This window comes from Panthera tigris, chromosome D4 (assembly GCF_018350195.1).
Source record: "Panthera tigris isolate Pti1 chromosome D4, P.tigris_Pti1_mat1.1, whole genome shotgun sequence".
Taxonomy (NCBI): Eukaryota; Metazoa; Chordata; class Mammalia; order Carnivora; family Felidae; genus Panthera; species Panthera tigris.
Window position 1 is genome coordinate 87767719 of NC_056672.1, and position 18698 is coordinate 87786416.

At 57.7% G+C, this 18698-nt stretch overlaps 1 protein-coding gene across 1 annotated transcript in view; it reads left to right on the forward strand.

Annotated features, from left to right (window-relative positions):
- Positions 1–18698, forward strand: part of HMCN2 (hemicentin 2) — a 143965-nt gene that overhangs the window by 42696 nt on the left and 82571 nt on the right. Inside the window, 9 exon segments of the mRNA XM_042963505.1 lie at positions 346–459; positions 2599–2748; positions 9326–9514; positions 9949–10044; positions 10326–10453; positions 12116–12260; positions 15353–15465; positions 15591–15750; positions 17376–17541. Coding sequence (XP_042819439.1) covers positions 346–459; positions 2599–2748; positions 9326–9514; positions 9949–10044; positions 10326–10453; positions 12116–12260; positions 15353–15465; positions 15591–15750; positions 17376–17541 — 1261 coding nt within the window.

Genomic DNA, 18698 nt, shown 5'->3' on the forward strand with positions numbered 1-18698 from the left:
GCTGCGAGAAGGCTGGTGTGGAGTGAATTGAGGGGGACTTCAGGGAGGACTGGGCAGCCCACCTAGGGCATTTCAGGACCTTGTAGGGTTTCCACTTTGATGGCAAGTTCAATAAGAAACGATGTGTGTTGAGGGGTGGGGTGGCTCCAGGCGGGACTGGCTTTGATTTGAGATCCTGGGTCAGAAACCTTTCTGGGGTGACGGATGGTGGGGGATGGGGAGGAGGCAGGGAGGCCAGGTCCTTCTCTCTCCTCGCTGCACCACCCCCCCAAACTGTGAAAAGCCGCCCTGTCGCCCTAGGGGGTCTGTGGGTTGCTCCCAAGTTCCCCATCTGTTCCCACACAGATCCGCCGTCGGTCTCTGCCGTAAATGCCGTGGTGCTGGCTGCTGTCGGGGAGGAGGCCGTGCTGGTGTGTGAGGTGTCTGGGGTGCCCCCACCCCGGGTCGTCTGGTACCGAGGTACGAGAGGGGTCTGTGGAACTGTCCCGCGGGGGCCCCGGAGGATCAGCTTTCCAGAACAGTCAGGGGGGCACCCCTCCCCCCACCCAGCCCAGCATCCGCACGGCTCAGTGGTCAGCAACAGGATTTAGAGTAGATTCATTGGGGCGCCCGGGTGGCTCAGTCGATTCAGCGTCCTGCTTCGGCTCAGGTCATGAACTCGCGGTTCATGGGTTCGAGCCCCGCGTCGGGCTCTGTGCTGACAGCTCGGAGCCTGGAGCCTGCTTCGGATTCTGGGTCTCCCTCTCTCTCTCTCTTTCTCTCTGTCCCTCCCCCGGCTTGCTCTCTCTCTGTCTCTCAAAAATAAATACAACATAAAAAAAAGAAACAAAACGAGAGTGGACTCAGGTTTGAATTCTGGCTCCCTGGGTGAAAAAGGGGCAGGTGACTTGGCATCTCCGAGCCTGCTTCCTTATCTGGAAAATGGGGGGAGATCAGACAGGTTGGTTGTGCAAGGATTCAGTGTATAGTGTTTAGGACCAGCCTGGCACCTGGGCTGGGCTCGGTGTCCTTAGATGGTGACAGTGATACAGTTACCCGAGAAATGGGGAGCCGTAGGACCAGAGTTGTCTGAGGCTCTTTTGAGTTAATGGGCACGGAGGGTCTTCCTGGTGCCAGACGCTGGGCTAGAGTTTGGCCAACGGGGGTGTTCTCGAGCCTTCAGCAGGGGCCGCCGGCCTGGGGCTGCTGCCTCAGTCTTGCCAGGAGCAGAACACTAGCTCCTTCTCAAGGGTCAGCCTCTCAGTCATATTGCCCTCTTCCACCTGGACGCACCTGAGGTATTAGCTCAGAGTCCTGGCAGGCAGAAGTAGCTTCGAACTTGAACTTGTCCAAGGCCACCCCTGGTGGGTGCCAGGGGTGTCGGGACTCCTCATTCAGTGCTCGCGTCTCATGTTCTGGCCGAGAGCCCGGCCAGCCCTCTTTAGGAGGGCATCTCTTGATGGAATATTATTCAGCCTTAAGAAGAAGTGGAATTCCAGTTGTACGACAATGTAAATATAGTTAATACTGTAGAACTGCGCTCTTGGAAATGGTGAAGGTGGTAAATTTTGTTGTTCCTTAAAAAATGTTTTTAAGTTTATTGTTAAGAAAGAGAGAGCAAGAGCGTGGGGGAGGGGCAGAGAGAGAAGGGGAGAGAGAGCATCCCAAGCAGGGTCTGCACTGTCAGCACAGAGCCCGACGCGGGGCCCGAACTCAGGAACCGTGAGATCATGACCCGATCCAAAATCAAAAGTCGGACGCTTAACTGACTGAGCCACCCAGGCGCCCCCAATTTTGTTGTGTTTTTTTTTTTTTGCCACAAGTAAAAATCTTTTTCATTTGAAGAAATGAAAAATGGGGTGGGGGGATGGGGAGCCACTGTTTACTGAGGGCGGAGTTTCGGTTTGGGACGACGAGAAAGTTCAAGAAAGTTCTGGAGACAGATACACAATAATGTGAACGTACTTAACGCCACTGAATCGGACACTCTGAACGCTGGAGATGGTGCAGTTGTTTGTTTTATGTGCATTTTACCGCAGTAAAAATGAAAAATGAAAATAGAATTTAGAACGTAGGGCAGAATCAGGGGAGCCGTCAGGAGCCTGGGTGCAGACAACAGTCAGGAGAAACGAGGGAGGCCTCGGGGTGGGTTTCGGGAGGCCTGCCCGGGATGAGGCCTCAGAGAGGCAGCCGTGGGTGGGGTGTGGTCATCCCAGGGCGACCCTGGGCGCCCCCAGAGCTGATCCAGACCTCAGTCGCTCTAGACCTGGGGTGGAGGATGGGGACCCAGCGGGGAGACCCAGGCAAGGAGTTTGTTGGTGCTCAGCCCATTGAATGCAGGGGGACAGGCTGGGCCTCTACAGAGGTCAACGGAGGAGCTCAGGGAAGCCCCCCCGCAGGGCTGGAGGCTTTTTTCAACTTAAAAAATTTGCCTTTAATGGTTGTAACGTACAAATAACGAACTTGACATCTTAACCCTTGCTGGGGGTGCGGTTCGGTAGTTGTAATTATACGCGTGTCGTTGTATGCCCGTCACCAACATCCACTCCCAGAACTCTGTTCGTCTTAGAAAACTGAGACTCTGTCCCCATTAGATATGCTCTCCCTTCTTTGGTCCAGGGGGTCTTGAAATGATTCTGGGCCCCGAGGGCTCCAGCTCTGGGACGCTGCGGATCCCGGCAACTCGGGAGAGGGATGCTGGCGTCTACACCTGCCGAGCTGTCAACGAGATGGGCGATGCCTCTGCAGAAATCCGGCTGGAGGTTGGATGTGAGTATTGCAGCTGGCCCCCACCTGCCCCTCCCCCTTTGCCGAGCCTCTGAGCGGGGAGGAGGGAACTCTACCGTGTAGAACGCCAGTGTGGAATTAGGATCACGTGGATCCAGAGCACATGGGACCGAGGACACAGTGCCTCTCGTTGTATAACAAATTGCCCCCAAACTTCATGGCTTAAACAGTAAGCATTTATTATCTTGCCGTTCTGGAGGGTCAGGATTTGGGAGTGGCTTGGCTGGTGGCCGTGGCTCAGGGTCTCTCGTGGGCTTGCCGTTAATGCTTCAGCTGGGGCTGCTTCATCTGAAGGCTTGACCGGGGCGGGAGAACCCAGTCTGAATTCACTCATGCGGCTGTTGGCAGGAGGCCTCAGTTCGTTCTCCATGTGGGCTTGTCTAGAAGGCTTCTCCTGACATGGATTCTCATGAGTGAGGTAGCTGAGGGAGGGGGAGAGAGAGAGAGAGAAAGAGAGAGAGAGGGAGAGTGAGAGAAAGGGAGGGAGGGAATCCAACCAGGAAGCTGCAGTCTTTAAAAAAATTTTTTTAAGTGTTTTATTTATTATAATTATTTTTGAGTGTATTTATTTTGAAAGAACTTGCAAGCAGGGGAGGGGCAAAGAGAGAGGGAGAGAGAGAGAGAGAGAATCCTAAGCAGGCCCCGCACTGTCGGTGCAGAGCCCGATGTGGAGCTCAGACTCATGAAACTGTGAGATCGTGACCTGAGCCAAAGTCAAGAGTCGGACGCTTAACCGGCTGAGTCGCCCAGGCGCCCTGAAGTCTTTATAACCAGCCACAGTCGTGGAAGTGACATAGAGTCACTTCTACTGTATTCTGTTGGTCACACCAACCAACCCTTGTGCGCGGTGGGTGGGAGGGGCTGCTCAAGTGTGCAGATACCGGGAGGCAGGGGTCACTGGGACCGTCTTGGAGGCTGCCTGCCACAGAGACAGTCTGGGTCAAGTTCGGGCGTTGTCATTCCTGAGACCTGAAGTCCCGTCTCGTCTCCGTCACGTCTTGCCACCTATGTGCTTTGGTCGAGTCATTGACCCTCAGTTTCCCCCTCTGTAAAACAGGGCTGACCATGCCATGAGGGTTGCTGTGAGCGTCCAAGTGAAATCAGGCATATAAAGCTTAGCACAGAATCTGGCCCATCTTGAGTGCTTGATAAACAGATGCCTGATTATCGCCTTTTTACAGATGGGGAGTCTGTATTCTCCTGTGGCTGGTGCATGGCCTTGGCTGTGACTGCCGTGATGTCTCAGTTCCAGGCCCGGACCCTGAGTCCTGGGGATTGCTTGAAGTTGTGGGCACCGCTCCTTGGCATGCTGAGCCGGGATGGACTGGGCTTTGAGGGGTTCACTGTGGCCACAGTGGGAAAGCCAGGTGCTAGGAATTCTGGGGAAGCACAGAGAATCGGGGATGTGCTTGTCTAGGCTGGGTGGGATGCCCAAGGGGCTCTCCAAGGATGGTGGGGGGCTCTGGGGGGGAGAGTAAGCCCTGTGAGTAGGAGGTTCTGGCCCTGAGGAGGACAGTCTCATCCCAGGGTTGGATCCTCCCAGGCTCAGGGCACTCTTGGCCTTCATTTGTTTGTTCCATCATTCATTCCTGTAGCACATGGTCACCAGGTGGCCGGGCCCTGTGCTGGGGACACAATGGCAGGCGAGACTCGGGCTCTTGGTGTCAAGGTCCCAGATGTCAGACAGACAATACACCGAACTTTTGCAGGTGGTATCCACGGGGAGCTGTTGGTGCCCAGAGAAGGGGTCCAACGGACGGTGGGGGCTGGGAAGGCTTCTTGGAGGAGGTGGTGCCTGAGATGAACCCAGAAGCAATCAGTCAGGTGGTGAGCTGGGGAACAGTGTCCCAGGTAAAGGGAACAGCATGTGCAGATCTCCCCACGGCAAGAGAAGCGAGCCAGGGAGTGAGACAGAGCAGGGGGTGAGGGGTGCCCGGGAATCTGCTACCTGCTGTGGGGTCACCGCCAGCCCCAGGCTCCGGGATGCTGTACGAGTGAGAGATACGAAAGGCCTGGGGGCTGGTGGGTTCTGATCAATGCCACTGTCATTGTTAACAGTCAGTAGGTTCCGGGGGAGCAGAGAGGGCGCTCCAGGCAGGGCTGCCCTTGGCATTGTTTCCAAGAGTCATCCTTTGTTTCCTGTCTGATTTCTTTGCAGCACTGCCTTATTTCCTTGGTCCGCTTCCTCTACCTGTCAGATACAGGCCTTAGGGCCATGTCAAGGAGGACATGGGTGGCATCCCAGAGGCAGGCTTCTCGGCCACTGCGCCACTGGTGGCCTTCAACCTTTAGGTCAGGGAAGGGGTGGACGGTGACCCAGCGCCTGTGTGTCTGGGGAGAGCTGGCCTAGCAGCAGCGGGGGGAAATCGAATTTCCTGCCCATCTGGATGGCAGCTGCGGTCCAGCCTTCCTAGCCAGGCCGGCAGAGCCTTCCAGGGCCAGGAACGGCTGGGCACAGTGCCCACCTGCTGCTGTTGAGCTGGGAACTCTCTTCCTGGGGGCGTTTGGGAAGGAGGGAGGCGAGTGCCAATGTCAGTGGACCCGCCTGCAAGGCACCTGTGCGTCACCTCTGGACGCGGAAGACTGGAGTCCGAGGTCCGTGTGCAGGCTCCCGTTTGGTCAAGTTATTGACCTCCCTGCGCCCTTCTTTCCCCATCTGTGAAAAGGAGATGATAATCACAGAGCCTTGCCCGTAGGGTCCTTGAGAGATTTGATGAGACAGTGTGCTACGCTCCGGGCTTGAATGGAATAAATACTCAACACGCTTGCGCACGGGGGCCCAGTGAGGCGGCGTGGTTCGTCACACGGCTGGTGAGCGGGGCCCCGCAGCAGGCCATGCCCGCCCCAAGTTCACTGCCCTTTCTGCTCCCTGAGAACAGCCGCTCTGAGCCGTCACCTGCGCCTGCTGGATTCTCATTCAGGATGAGAGGACCCTCCTTCCTCTTCCTGTTCCCGGCCCGTGGTCGCCAGGCAGATGAGCGGGGCGGGGGGGGGGGGGAGAGCAGGTACTTTGGGGGGTGCAGAGGGCCCGTGGCCAGCCCGGGAGAGCAGGAGAGAAGCGGTGCTGGGATCCGGGGCAGGAGTGGCCAGGGTTCCGGGCGGCTGTCCCGTCGGGCACGGCGGGCACGGACCCGGGGTCTGCGATGCCTCCGGCGACCCAGGATAAGGCTCTGATTTTCATTTCTTTTAAAATGAGAGGGAAGCAAATGGGTACCAACAAAGAGATAAGAAGGAATCCAGGCTGGATAGTGTGTGCCTTTATGTCAATGTGGTCATAAAATATAACTGTTGATATTTTTCCACGAGAGGAAGAGGCCCGTGAGAGTCCTCCTGCGGCCCTGGCTGGTGGGGCTGCGGCTCCGGGCCCAGTTGCAGGACCCTGCCCGGGAGGGGGCTGTGGAGCCCATCCCCCCCCAGCCACAGACACCCCGGCATTCCCTCTGAACGCAGGGCAGGGCCCGAGGCCGGCCTCTCCTGTTGCCCACCTTGCCCTGCTGTGTAGCCATTGGACCTAAGACCCTCTGCCTACTCGTGGCCAAAGTCAAGACAGACTGGAGCTCTCCTTCCTGAGCTGGCTCATCCTCACCAGCCTTGCTGCAGGGCTCTGAGCCACGGGAACTAGGGCGGGGGGATGGCACAGGGGACGAGGGTGGGGGGAACGCTGGGTCTGCACACAATGATAAAGAGCCGTGGAACTTTAAGGTATTGGAGCCAGAATAAAAATAGTTACCTCCTTCTGCATGGGGAAACTGAGGCCCCAAGTGCTGAAGGGGTTCATCCACGATGCCCACTGGGGCAGAGGCAGTGCAAGGGCCCAGCGCAGGCTTTGGGCCTTTAGGCCGGTGCCCCCTGCCCTGGTGGCCGAGTAGGAGGAAGGGAAGTCATCACCTCTGCCGTGGTCACTTTGCCGTTAGAATCCATGGGGACCTTTCCCCCCGAAAACCTCCTGGAGGTGGGGAGTGGCCCTGCCGGGCCGAGTTAACCAAACCCCTCAGCCCTTCTGCAGAGGAGGGGAAGCAGGGAGAAGGGGGAGGTGGCCCTCAGGGTGGCTAGACCCTCCTGTCCTTTCCCCCCAACCCAGGCTAGTGGCTGGCATCCTTCAGTGGGGCTGTGCTCTCATCCTGGGTATTCTAGGTTCCCCACCCGGCACTGCGCCCCCACAGACACACGCTGCGTCTCCAGGGAGCCTGGTGGGGCTGCAGTGCCTAATGGTCTCTGGGCATTTGCAGCTCCTGCCCCAAAGCCCGCCTGAGGCCAAGGCAGAAGGGGCCATCCCTCTGGCAGTCGGGGGAGCCAGTTTACGGTCCCTCCCTGGGTTACCGCAGGGGTCACCTGGGAGTCTGTGGGGAGGGGGCCTGGAAGCAGAGGTGGCTGAGCCTCTGATGAGGCCCTGGGAAGAGCACTGGGTTGGGAGCCCAGCCCCCACCGACATGCTGCAGGACTCAGGGCCGGCCCTGCCCCTGCTCCGGGCCTCAGTTTCCCATGTGCAGAGGAGGTGACCAAAGGACCTCCAGCCTGGGCGTACGAGGATTCTGGGGTCCTGCCTTATTTGGGGGCTCCAGTGAGGAACGGGGTGAGGGGGGTGTGGCTGTGCCCGAGGCTGAGTCAGAGTTTTTCCGGGCAGGATCTGAGTCGGGATTTGGCTGCTTTGGGATTCACCCCAAAGAAAGGACAGAAGAGACGGGTGCGGCTCTGGCCGGAGCAAGCGGCCAAGTTGCTCCCGAGGACCCAGGGGGACGCAGGGGTGCGGTGGGTGAGAGCCTGGGCCTCAGCCGCAGCCAGACCTAAGCTCCGATCCCGCCTCTTCCATCGGCTTGGACCTGTGCCCTTTGCCAGTTTCCTTCATCTCCCTGACCCTCAGCGTCCTCATCTGTAAAGTAGGGTTGTGATGGCATCCACTTCAGGAGCTTGTTAGGGCCGTTGATGAAACTGGTGTTTCTAAAAGCACCGTCGCCTGTCACTTCGTAGGTGCTCCAGATGCTATGCTCTGTGCATATCATTTGCTGATGATCGTAAGTCGGTTGTCCCTTTCCAGGGGGAAGTTCAGGTCTGGGAGGAGAATGGGGACGAGAGTGTGTTTTGTAATGTCCCAGAGTCGGGAGACCAAGCTGGGCTGTTTGGGGACTAAGGAGGGAGGGGTCAAGAAGCAGGTGTGGCTGGGCGGGGCCGGCAAAGGCAGGTTCTGGGAGTGCCTGTCCCGGAGCTGAGGCTCACCTCTGCCCAGGGGCCAGGGCTCTGCTGGACCAGTGACCCTGTCTGAGGCAAGCCCAGAGCAGAGGCTTTCTGGGATTCTGGCCAGGGCCCAACAAGAAAGAGAGGCGTGCGGGTGGCGTCTGAGGTTGGGTCCAAGACCGTTGGGTCCTCCTTGCAGTAATTTTCCAACTTGTGTTTATATCTCCTTGGAACTTCCCTAATCCCTGGGCCAGGAGGGAAATTTGATGTCATGATTTGGATGGAAATGGGGGTGATTTCTGGAGGGAGGCGGACAGAACAAAGAGGTGGAGGGGTTTCCATGGTGCTGGATGCTACAGGCTAAAAAAAGAAAAGAAAAAAAGGAAAAAAAAAAAAGGCTTCCTGGTCATGGGTCTGGGGACGGGGACCGGAGGACAGTGCCCGTTAGCTGCGGGGCACGGGGCCTGGACCCATCTGGAGTTGGACTCACTCCTGGCCTACGGAAGGGCAGAAAGGATCACGAGTTTCTGTTTGGGGAAATCACTTATTTTCTCCTGATGATAAACGTCAGACAACGCTTAGAAAAAAGTTTAGCAGAAACGCTACAAGCTATTAACAGTGGTGGCCCTGGGGAAGGGCATGAGCTTGGGGGCGTGGGGAGCAAAAGATTGGGGGGGGAAGTAGATTCTTGCGTATTGTTGGAGTTTTGTTTGACCCAGGTGAGTCCTCGTCGAGGACTGTTGCCCTGGGGTCATGATTAATGTTGAAGTATAAAGTCACCTGATTAATAATAAGCATGTTTTCATTTTGTGGTGGCGTTTCACATACTCATTGCAAAAATTTTGGCAAACAGAGATGTGGAGAAGAGAGTCAAGGTGGCCCGTAATCTCCCCACAGAGTGGGCTCTTTGGGGGTCGGGAAATGGTTGCCCAAGTTCAGGTGCAAGAGGTCCAGGAGGAGGGCGAGGGAGGGGAGGGTCTCCAAGGCGCGGGGCTCCTGTGGCTGGAACTTGATTTGCAGCCCCTCAGAGGTGGGCTTCCCAGGAGGTGTCGCCTCAGGAGCAGGCCAGTTGCCCCCGCCCCGCTGCACGGCCAGGCACAGCGGGGCTCCCGTGACCCCGTGCAGGGGCGTGAGGCGCGGCGGTAGCTTCCTCCTGCCAAAGGCCGCTCCCTCTGCCTCATCCCTAGCCCCTCTTCAGGGCCGGATCCTTCCAAGCTCAGGTTGGCCCTAGAGCCCTGGAGATGAGTCAGCCCCAGGTTCACGAGGGCGAGGCCGGGAGAAAGGGAACCTCCCAGCCAGGGGAGGGGGGCAGGCGGCGGGATCAGTCCTCTGGAGGGGCATGTGGGGTTCAGCCACCGGGCATGGCTGACCGGTCACCTCCTTGCAGATGCGCCCCAGCTGATGGAGCTGCCCCGGGATGTCACTGTGGAGCTGGGGAGGAGTGCCCTCCTGGCGTGCCGGGCCATGGGCCGCCCGCCCCCGCTGGTCACCTGGCGCCGTGGAGATGGCCAGCCTCTGGGGCCCAGGCAGGGTGGCAGGACGGGGCAGCCTGATTCGGGAGTGCTGTTCTTTGAAAGTAAGAGACAGGGGCCGGGGGAGGATGGGCGGGGGAGACAGGATGGCTTCTGACACGCCGAGTGCCTCCCCAGGCCGGGTGGCTCGGAGCAGAACGTTGATGCCTGGCATTGGCCATGGGTGAGGCCGACGCGGGCTCGTGTCCTGGTTGCCTGCCTCTGACCAGGTCGCCCCGCTGCTCTGAGCCCCCCACAGCCATGACAACGACAAAACCTACCGCCTGGGTTTAATAACGGGCCGGCCTGAGGGCTTGTCGCGCGGGTCGGATCCCGGGCACTGGGTTGACCACGAATGCCCTCCCAAGGCCTGGCTGCCTCCCCCCAGCCCTCCTCCCTCACCCCTGCAGGGCCGGGCTGTGCCGTGGGCTGCCTGCACCTGGGGGGCCGGAGCGGTGGCGGGTCCCGGCAGTCAGGCCGGCCTCTTTCCGTCCCTCAGGTGTGGCCCCCGAAGACCAGGCCCTGTATCTCTGTGAAGCTCAAAATGTGTTCGGGAAGGTCCGGGCAGAGGCCCGGCTCGTCGTGACCGGACACGGTTCGCTGGTGGATCTGGTGGGGAGGCCGGGCACCCCCAGGGAGGCCCCCTCACTATGGCGGCCCATCCTTTGGGACGGGTGTGGCCGTGCCAGGCTCTCCAAGAGCAGATCTGGATCCCTGCTTCCTGGGCAATGTGCCCCGGGAAGTGTGCCCTTTGACCCTCGAGGATCCCCTATCCACTGGTTCCCTGGGGAGGAGCGGGGGGCAGTGGGGTCTCTGTCCCCGCGACGGCCACCCGCGGGAATCTAATGTGACGCATACCGTCTCCCCTCCCCACAGCCCCACCGCAGATCGCAAGCAGCGCCTCCACTGTCCGGGTGCTGGAGAGGCAGCCGGTGTCCCTGCCCTGCATCATCCTGGCGGGGAGGCCCCTCCCGGAGCGACGCTGGCTCAAGGCCGGGCTGCCGGTGAGGGAGCTCTCTGGGTGCAGGCACCCGCAGTGGTGCCTGGGGGCGGAGGGGACTGTCACGTTCCTCCCTCTGCCTCCACTTTGCTATTTGCTTGGTTTGGAACGTGCTCTTCCTTGCTCCCTCTCTTGCCTGCCTGTTTCCAGAAACTTCTCTGGTAAATGTGCTGATACCATCCGTCACCCTCCCAAGTCCTGCCAAGGTTTCTGTGGCTGCTGGTCCCCACCCCCCGAGAGCCACAGGAGAATCTTACGCTCCATTAGTGCTGAGGCTGGGGGGCAGGAATTTAGGGGGCACAGAGACAGTGCTTTCTGCCCCCCATTCTGACCGGATGTGCAGTTCAACATCCGCCCTGACTATGTAGCTGGGTACGTGATAGCTGCTTTATCCACTCATATGGATTCGGTTTTCTTTATTTTTTTTTCTATTTCTCCTCTCGTGGCCACTCCTTTTCTTTTTAACAGTTTAAAAAAAATTTTTTTTACATGTTTATTTATTTTTGAGAGAGAGAGAGAGAGAGAGAGAGAGAGAGAGAGAGAGAGAGGGAGACAGAGTGCAAGCAGAGGAGGAACGGAGAGGGAGACACAGAATCCGAAGCAGCTCCAGGCTCTGAGCGGTCAGCACAGAGCCCGACGCGGGGCTCGAAGTCACGAACAGCGAGATCATGACCTGAGCTGAAGTCAGATGCTTAGCCCACTGAGCCACCCAGGCGCCCCTGGCCACTCCTTCTTTACCCCTCCCCTTTCCTCAATTCCCGGGCCCTGTCCTCAGACATATTGGGGACCTTGTGCCCTTGAGGGAGGCTTCCTGAGTAGAATCTGATGCTCGGGTTGCAGAAAGAGGGCCCTGGGCCTTGTCGATGCCAGGCCAGCGAGCGGCTGGAGATGTGGGGTCTGTTTCAGCTCCGTGGCCACACCGGAAGGGCGCGTGCCCATAGGGCTGCCCAGTGCCACAAGCAGAAACCCCCTCAAGCTTGCTCGGCCCAAGGGGGCCTGGTACCAAGAGGGCACAGGGGCAGCTCCTAGAGCCGAGTCCCATGTGTGCAGCCAGGCTCACAGGACAGGGACAAGGATGCCGAAAGTGGTGAGGCCTGGTGGTGGAAAGGTTTTAAAAGGACCCCTCACCAAAGAAAGACTGGTTAGACATCTTTATGAAGGTCGCCCCGGGCGCCCTTCTGGAGCAGCTCTCCCTGGTCCCCATGGGGACAGATCTGGGCAGCCACCAGGAGCCACTATCTCTGCTTCTCTCCCTGGGACCACGTCTGATGTGGCCACACCTCTGTTCTGCTCCTGTGGCTCTGTTCTCTCCCTGCAGGAATTTGTCCCTACTCTCTGTCCCTACCTTGGAGCCCCAGCCCCTACTCAGTAAAGGCTCTGGCCCCAGCCCTGTACTCTTGGGAGAGGCTCCCCCCGGCCCACTGGTCCGGCTGGTCGTGGGAGAGTGGGGTCCGAGGTGTGCCCGGGGTCAAGGTCACCTAGCCCCGAGGGTCTGCGGGGGTGGAGGAGTCTCAGGGAAGGGGAGAGAGTTCTCCAAACCCCTGACCCCTCGGTCCGGCTTGCTCCCCACTGGCCTGGTGGGCAGTGTGGTTTCCAGAGCGTTCTCTCTCTCAGCGGGTGCCGCGTGGGGCTGCGGTTCAAGCTGGGGCTTCCTCACCCTCCCCAGCTCCCACCTGGCAGCCGGCATTCGGTCCGAGCAGATGGCAGCCTCCACCTGGACCGGGCGCTGCAGGAGGACGCGGGGAGGTACAGCTGTGTGCTCACCAACACGGCTGGCTCTCAGCACAGGGATGTGGAGTTGGTTGTCCAGGGTGAGTCCTGGGGTGCAGGGTAGGGGTGAGGGATGTGACGGGGTGGGGAGGACGCATGAGGAGAACTTGATCTGCAACACCTGTGTTTAAAAAATCGGGGCGCCTGGGTGGCTCAGTCGGTTGAGTGTCTGACTTTGGCCCACGATCTCACGGTTCGTGGGTTCGGGTCCCGCATCGGGCTCGGTGCTGACCGCTCGGAGCCTGGAGCCCGCTTCGGATTCTGTGTCTCCCTCTCGCTCTCTGCCCCTCCGCCACTCCGTCTCTCCATCTCCCCACAATAAACAAACATCAAAAAAAGTTATTTAAAAAAAATGCACAAATAGGGGCGCCCGGGTGGCTCGGTTGAGCGTCTGACTCTCGATTTTGGCTCGTGATCTCGCAGTCTGTGGGACTGAGCCCCGCGTCGGGCTCCGTGGTGATGGCCAGAGCCTGCTTGGGATTCTCTCCCCCTCTCGGTCTGCCCCTCCCCGACATGTGAGCTTACACACTGTATATGTCATGAGTTACATGTGACATAAATTGTATATAGCTTTGTGTACATTGTATGTAAGTAACTTGTACGTTATATATAAATTCTTTATAGGTCTATATTTGTATCCATCTATCTATGGATTCTTTATATACACATACACAGAAATGTTTAAAAACGAGACCGGGACCACAGCGTATTAGTGTCTTGCAACCTGGGTGTTTGTTTTGACGATAGATTATGATCTTATGATCGTATCCTGCGAATAAATAGAGGGCTCAGTTGAAGACGACGTGTCCTCTGTTTGGATGAGCCGGGAGCAGCTCACCTGCCCCCTCACGTCCGCCTTCTCACCAGCCCGAACACCCTGGGGGGGGGACGGTTGGCGCTCTACCTTTGCCCACACGCCCCATCCCTTCCTTAGGATAAACCCATTAATGTAGAATTGAGTTTTGACTGACAGAGACTGCCCATTTTTAGGGCTTTTAGTGTATTTTACCCAATTAACGCTCCCACGCACAGTGCTGGAGAGTCCCTGTTCCCTTTACCCGCCCATCCAGGTGCCACCGTTCTTTTTTTTTTTTTTTAATGTTTGCTTATTTTTGAGAGAGAGAGAGAGAGAGAGAGAGCGTGCTCGAGAGAGAGTGGAGGAGGGGTAGAGAGAGATGGGGAGACAGAGGATCCGAGCCGGTGCTGACAGCAGATGTGGGGCCCCCGAACTTATGAACCGTGAGATCATGACCCGAGCCCAAGTCAGACGCTCAACCGACTGAGCCCCCCCCAGGCGCCCCACGACCCTTCCTTGGAACCTAAGACGAGAGGCTTAAACTAAGTTTGGCTATATTTTGTCATTTACCAAGTATGTTAATAATAATCCTCCTTTTTTTTTTTTCCTCCCATTTGTTTTATAAAACCCCCCAAGAGTGAGCGGGAAGAACACACTGTTCCCATTTTCTAGAGGAAAACCAAAGTTCAGAAGGAGGCAGGGTCTAGAGCGCTGTCTTGCCTCCACGTCACCCCAACGAGTAGTAGTGATCAAAGCCTGGGCGTGTGCCCCGGGCCACACCTCTGCCAGGTTCTGTGTAGGTTCCGCTGAATTTTCAGAACTACCCGAGACGTGGGGTTTAAAAGACTCCCCGTTCCGACGTTACGCCGAGGCCCGGAGAGGCGAGTAACTCCGCAGGATCTCAGGCGCCTCGTCCGTCCGTGGGGCTGGTGCTGGACGCGACCAAGCTCGTCCTCTTGGCTCCCTTCGTTTCCAATTCAACAGTAGTAATCGCCTGGCGGGCTTGGGCCACCTGGGAGGATCTAGAAGGGCATTTTCCTCCCTAACGGGTGGGTCTCGGTGTTACTGGCAGAGCCCTTGGCTTCTGGCTTCCCTCCCGTCTTGTCCAAGCCCGGTTTCTCCCCGCCCCTGCACATCTGGACGGCGCCCAGAATGGATTTGGCACTTGTTTCCAGTTCACTGTGTTCTGTGAATACTATTTTCTGCCATTTCTCATCTGTCCATCCCTGGAGAGTGGGCAGGCAGGGAATTGGGGTTAATGAGCTGTTTTGCTGATGAAGGAATCTGGGTACCAAAAGATTAAGTGGTTTACCCAAAGTCCCCGAGCAAAGAAAGGGCACAGCTGGCCCCGGGCACAGGCGGCCCTCTGTCCGGGGCGTGAATTCATAAAGGTGGTGGCCGTCGCACCATGCCCCTTGTGTCCTTTTGTTGAAATAGTTTTTTGTTCGTTTCTTAAATTCTGATAAAATTAACATAAAACTTACCATTTTAACCATGTCAAAGCCTCCAGTTTAAGCATATTCGTAGGGCGGCCATCACTACTGTCTGTCCCCAGAATTTTTTCATCATCTCAACGTGAAGCCCTCTGCCCCACTGAACACCAGCTCCCCATTTCCCTCTTGCCCAGCCCCTGGCAACCACCATTCTGCCCTGTGGCTCAGAAATCGCCTGTTCTAGAGACGTTGTGTAAGTGGAATCACACAGCATTTGTTCTTCTGTGTCTGGTTAATTGCATTTCGCGTAATGTTTTCAGGGTCCATCCGTGTTATAGTATGTATCACACTCTGACTCCTTTTTATTTATTTATTTTTAATTTTTTATGTTGTTTGTTTTTTATTTCGGAGCAAGGGAGCGAGGGAGCGGGGGCAGAGGGTGGGAGAGAAAATCCCAAGCAGGCTCCACACTCAGCCTGGAGCCCGATGCGGGGCTCAATCCCATGACCCTGGGATCATGACCTGAGCCAAAATCGAGAGTCAGACGCTCAACCAACTGAGCCACCCAGGAGTCCCAGACTTTTACTCCTTTTTAAAGATTTTTTTTTTAATGTTTATTTTTGAGAGACAGAGCACGCAAGTGAGGGAGGGGCAGAGAGAGAGAGAGAGAGAGAATCCAAAGCAGGCTCTGGGCTGCCAGCGCCAAGCCCAATGTGGTGCTCAAACCCACCAACTGTGAGATCATGACCTGAACTGAAGTCGGATGTCCAACCAGCTGAGCCACCCAGGCGCCCCTACTGATGAATAATATTTTCTACGTACGCCCCACATTTTGTTTTTCTGTCCTCCAGTTGATAGATATTTGGATTGTTTTCAATTTAAAAAATTGGTTTGTTTTGGAAAGTGCCCCCTAGAATCCAGCCCGTGGCCACCCACCATGTCACCAATGAAGGGGTTCCAGCCTCCCTCCCCTGCGTGGCCTCGGGGGTCCCCACCCCTGCCATCACCTGGACCAAGGTAGGAGGAGCCTCTTATGGTAAGGGTACCCAGAGGGGTGGGCCCAGTGCATCATGGGGTGGGGGGATTATGCAAATCGCCATGCGGTGTGGGCTTTGCTGACGTCACCCCCAACTCTCCTGCAGGAAACCAATGCCCTGGCCTCCACGGGTCCCCACTACAACGTGAGCAAGGATGGCACCCTGGTCATCGCCCGGCCATCTGCCCGGGATGCAGGAGCCTATGTCTGCACGGCCACCAACGCGGTGGGCTTCTCCAGCCAGGAGATGCGGCTTTCTGTCAACAGTGAGTGGTGGCCACCCCCTGTCCTGGGAGAGGGGCTTGGCAGGCATGGAGGCAGGGGCATGGACGAGCTGACCTTACCTGGACCTTCCTTGTCCCCTGCCTCGAAATTCTTCCCATCTGAAGGGCACATGGACCAAAGCTGCCCTCCTCCAGCTCACTGTCCTCAGCAGTGTGCACATGCTCTAAGAGTGGGTCCAGTTCAGCCCTCTGTGAGCGGAGGGTGGGAAGCCATCACGTTAACAAGCCTCGGAAAAACACAGGCCCTACACTGGACCCCTGCCACCTGGGCAGCCCCCTTGCCCGCCACTGTCCCCGAGTCTCTGTGCCCCAGACCCTCTGGCCTCCATTCAATTTCTTAAATGGGCCTTCCTGCCTCAGGACCTTTGAACGAACAGTTCCTTCTTTGGAATCCCCTTCCCCCTCCTGGGCCAGCTGACTTCTCCCATTGGTCAGGTATCTTCTCTCTGACTCCTCAGACTGAGTCAAGTCGCTTTGCTGTAGACTCTCTGGAATGTCCCCTTTGTAACTATGATTAGATAGTTAATTGTGTGTTGAGTTGTTCGGTAGCAGTGTTCCCTGTGGGCCCTAATGCCGGGAGGACGGGGGCAGGATCTGTCTCCTTTGCTGCTCCTTCCCCAAATCCACACAGAGCTGAGCACTCAGGAACCACCTGGAATGAAGGAGCAAATGCACAGCCAAGTTTTTCTAGACATACTCTTACAACCAGTATTTTTATACCACAAAAAAAAAATTTTTTTTAGGGGGAGATTTTCTCTCTAAATGAATATATAAGGGAATGCGTGAGGTCTTAGGTGAGACAGAGAGAGACAGATCATGAGCAGGGGAGGGGCAGAGAGAGAGGGAGACACAGAATCTGAAACAGGCTCCAGGCTCCGAGCCGTCAGCACAGAGCCCGATGCGGGGCTTGAACCCACAAACCGTGAGATGGTGACCCGAACCACAGTCAGACGCTTAACAGACTGAGCCAGCCGGGTGCCCCATCTAGCTTAATTATTATTGCTGAGACATGTCCTGGTATATCAGTGTATGAGCAGCTGGCTAGAAATGTAGGGGGGCATAAGGGAGGAGGGGGACGGGGTAATCTCTGTCATTAGGAGCCTTGAACTTGATACGAGAAAGAGGTGATGTGCACGGATTGGTATAAACCCCCGATCGGAGTTTGAGAAGGCCAGAGGGACGTTGTGCATCATCCGGTGGTTGATATCCTGAGAATGACTGGGGTGACCCCTGGGGGAGAAGGGGGGACAGAGAAGACGAGGACAGAACCTGCCGGAATGTCCCCGGGGAAGGGACAGCCGGGGGAGGAGAAGCTAGAGGGGAGTAGACGTTGGGGCAGGAGTGAGCATGTCAGGGTCATCAAAGCAAGCCGAGCTTCCAGAGGGAGGGTGCTGGTGGAGAGGTGGAGGCCGGGACTGGGGGGGCCATGGGGTCTGGGGCCACCCCCACACCCCCACTCTCTCCTTAGAGCCGAGCCCACCCACTTTCTGCACCCCCCAGGGTGGGGGTAGCACCTCCATTTCCTGGGGCGGCCGTCCTGGTCCCCTTTGGCCTCTGTGCCACGGCTTCCTGTCCGTCTCACAGTCCCCGTGTGCTTCCGCCCACAGCTAAGCCCAGGATCCGTGGGAATGGGTCACGTGATGCAGATGAGCCTCTGAGAGTCACGGCCAAGGCTGGCGATGAGGTGACCCTGGACTGCGAGGCCCAGGGCTCCCCACCCCCACTCGTCACCTGGACCAAGGACCTCCACCCTGTGCCCTCCGTCACCGACAGGTAACCCGATCCGATGCCCTTGGTCCTGGAGATGGGCGGAGCTTGGGGTTTGAGGAAACTGGCCTCGAGGTGGCCAGCGACCCGGCCAGTGTCTGGGACCCTGTGGACTCTCCCAGGGTCGGGCGCGGATTCGACTTCACACGTAGCACTTTTGTCCACGGGCCCCCTGAAGCCTGTCAGGGGACCCCTGAATGAGAGAGCACAGGTGGCCAGGGTGAGACCCTTTGGAAGTTTACCTGCCCGGAGCCTCGTGCACCGGCCGCTGGGTGCTACGTGCGGAATCTCCTTTCAAATCTGCGCGGCAGCCCTTGTTGTCCGAGCCGACTGAGGCTCAGCGAGGGGGGAGGGGGTGGACTGCTTGTGGTCACCCAGCTAGGAAAGAGCCACCCCCCAGTTGGACGGTGCCCCAACGTTGTCACGTGCAACGTCCCCGTCTGCTCCTCAGACCAGATGTCTGGTGGCCGGGCTCTCTGACTCAGCTTCTCTCCCACCATCAGGGATGCCGGGATTGGGCACAGAGGGAGGCCGTACCCCCCCCCCACCCCCACCCCAGGCAGGGCTGTGGGAGACGGTGGTTCCAGACAAGAAGGGTCTCGAGACTCCCGGGGCTCTTGACTTTTGAGCCCAGGGCGGGGGAGGCTCCGGCCAGTGACATCAGTCCTGGCAAGGTCTTTGAGAAGTTCCAGACCCAGAAGGTCTCACCGCACCCCCCCCACCCCCCTAACACCCACACGTGTGTCTGTGTATCTCAGAACATCTGTTGGGTGAGCCCTTCCAAACCGTGGAGCCCGCACCCCTGAAGGCGGCCGGGGTCCCGGGCCTGGGCAGGGTCTGCAGTGCCCCCACCCCCACGCCCTGTTGGTGTCCCCGCAGCTGCGTGTGTCCTGGGAACCGGGGGTGGGAGGCCGGGGGAGCCTACTGCTCTCCCCACAAAGCCTGGTGTTAACTCCTGTGTGGAGGCGACGGCCGGCCGGGTGCTTGTTTCTTTATGGCTCGTTACGGAGACGAGGAAACACACAGCGCTCACTTGTTCGCCCTTCCTTGTCGTGATGTGTTAATAGATCAACCGGGAGCCATAAATTGTGGGAGCTGTTTGTGGAATCCGGAGTCCTGTTCTGTTCCCCTCTGCTTCTTGCTGGCATACAGCGTTCTCCAGA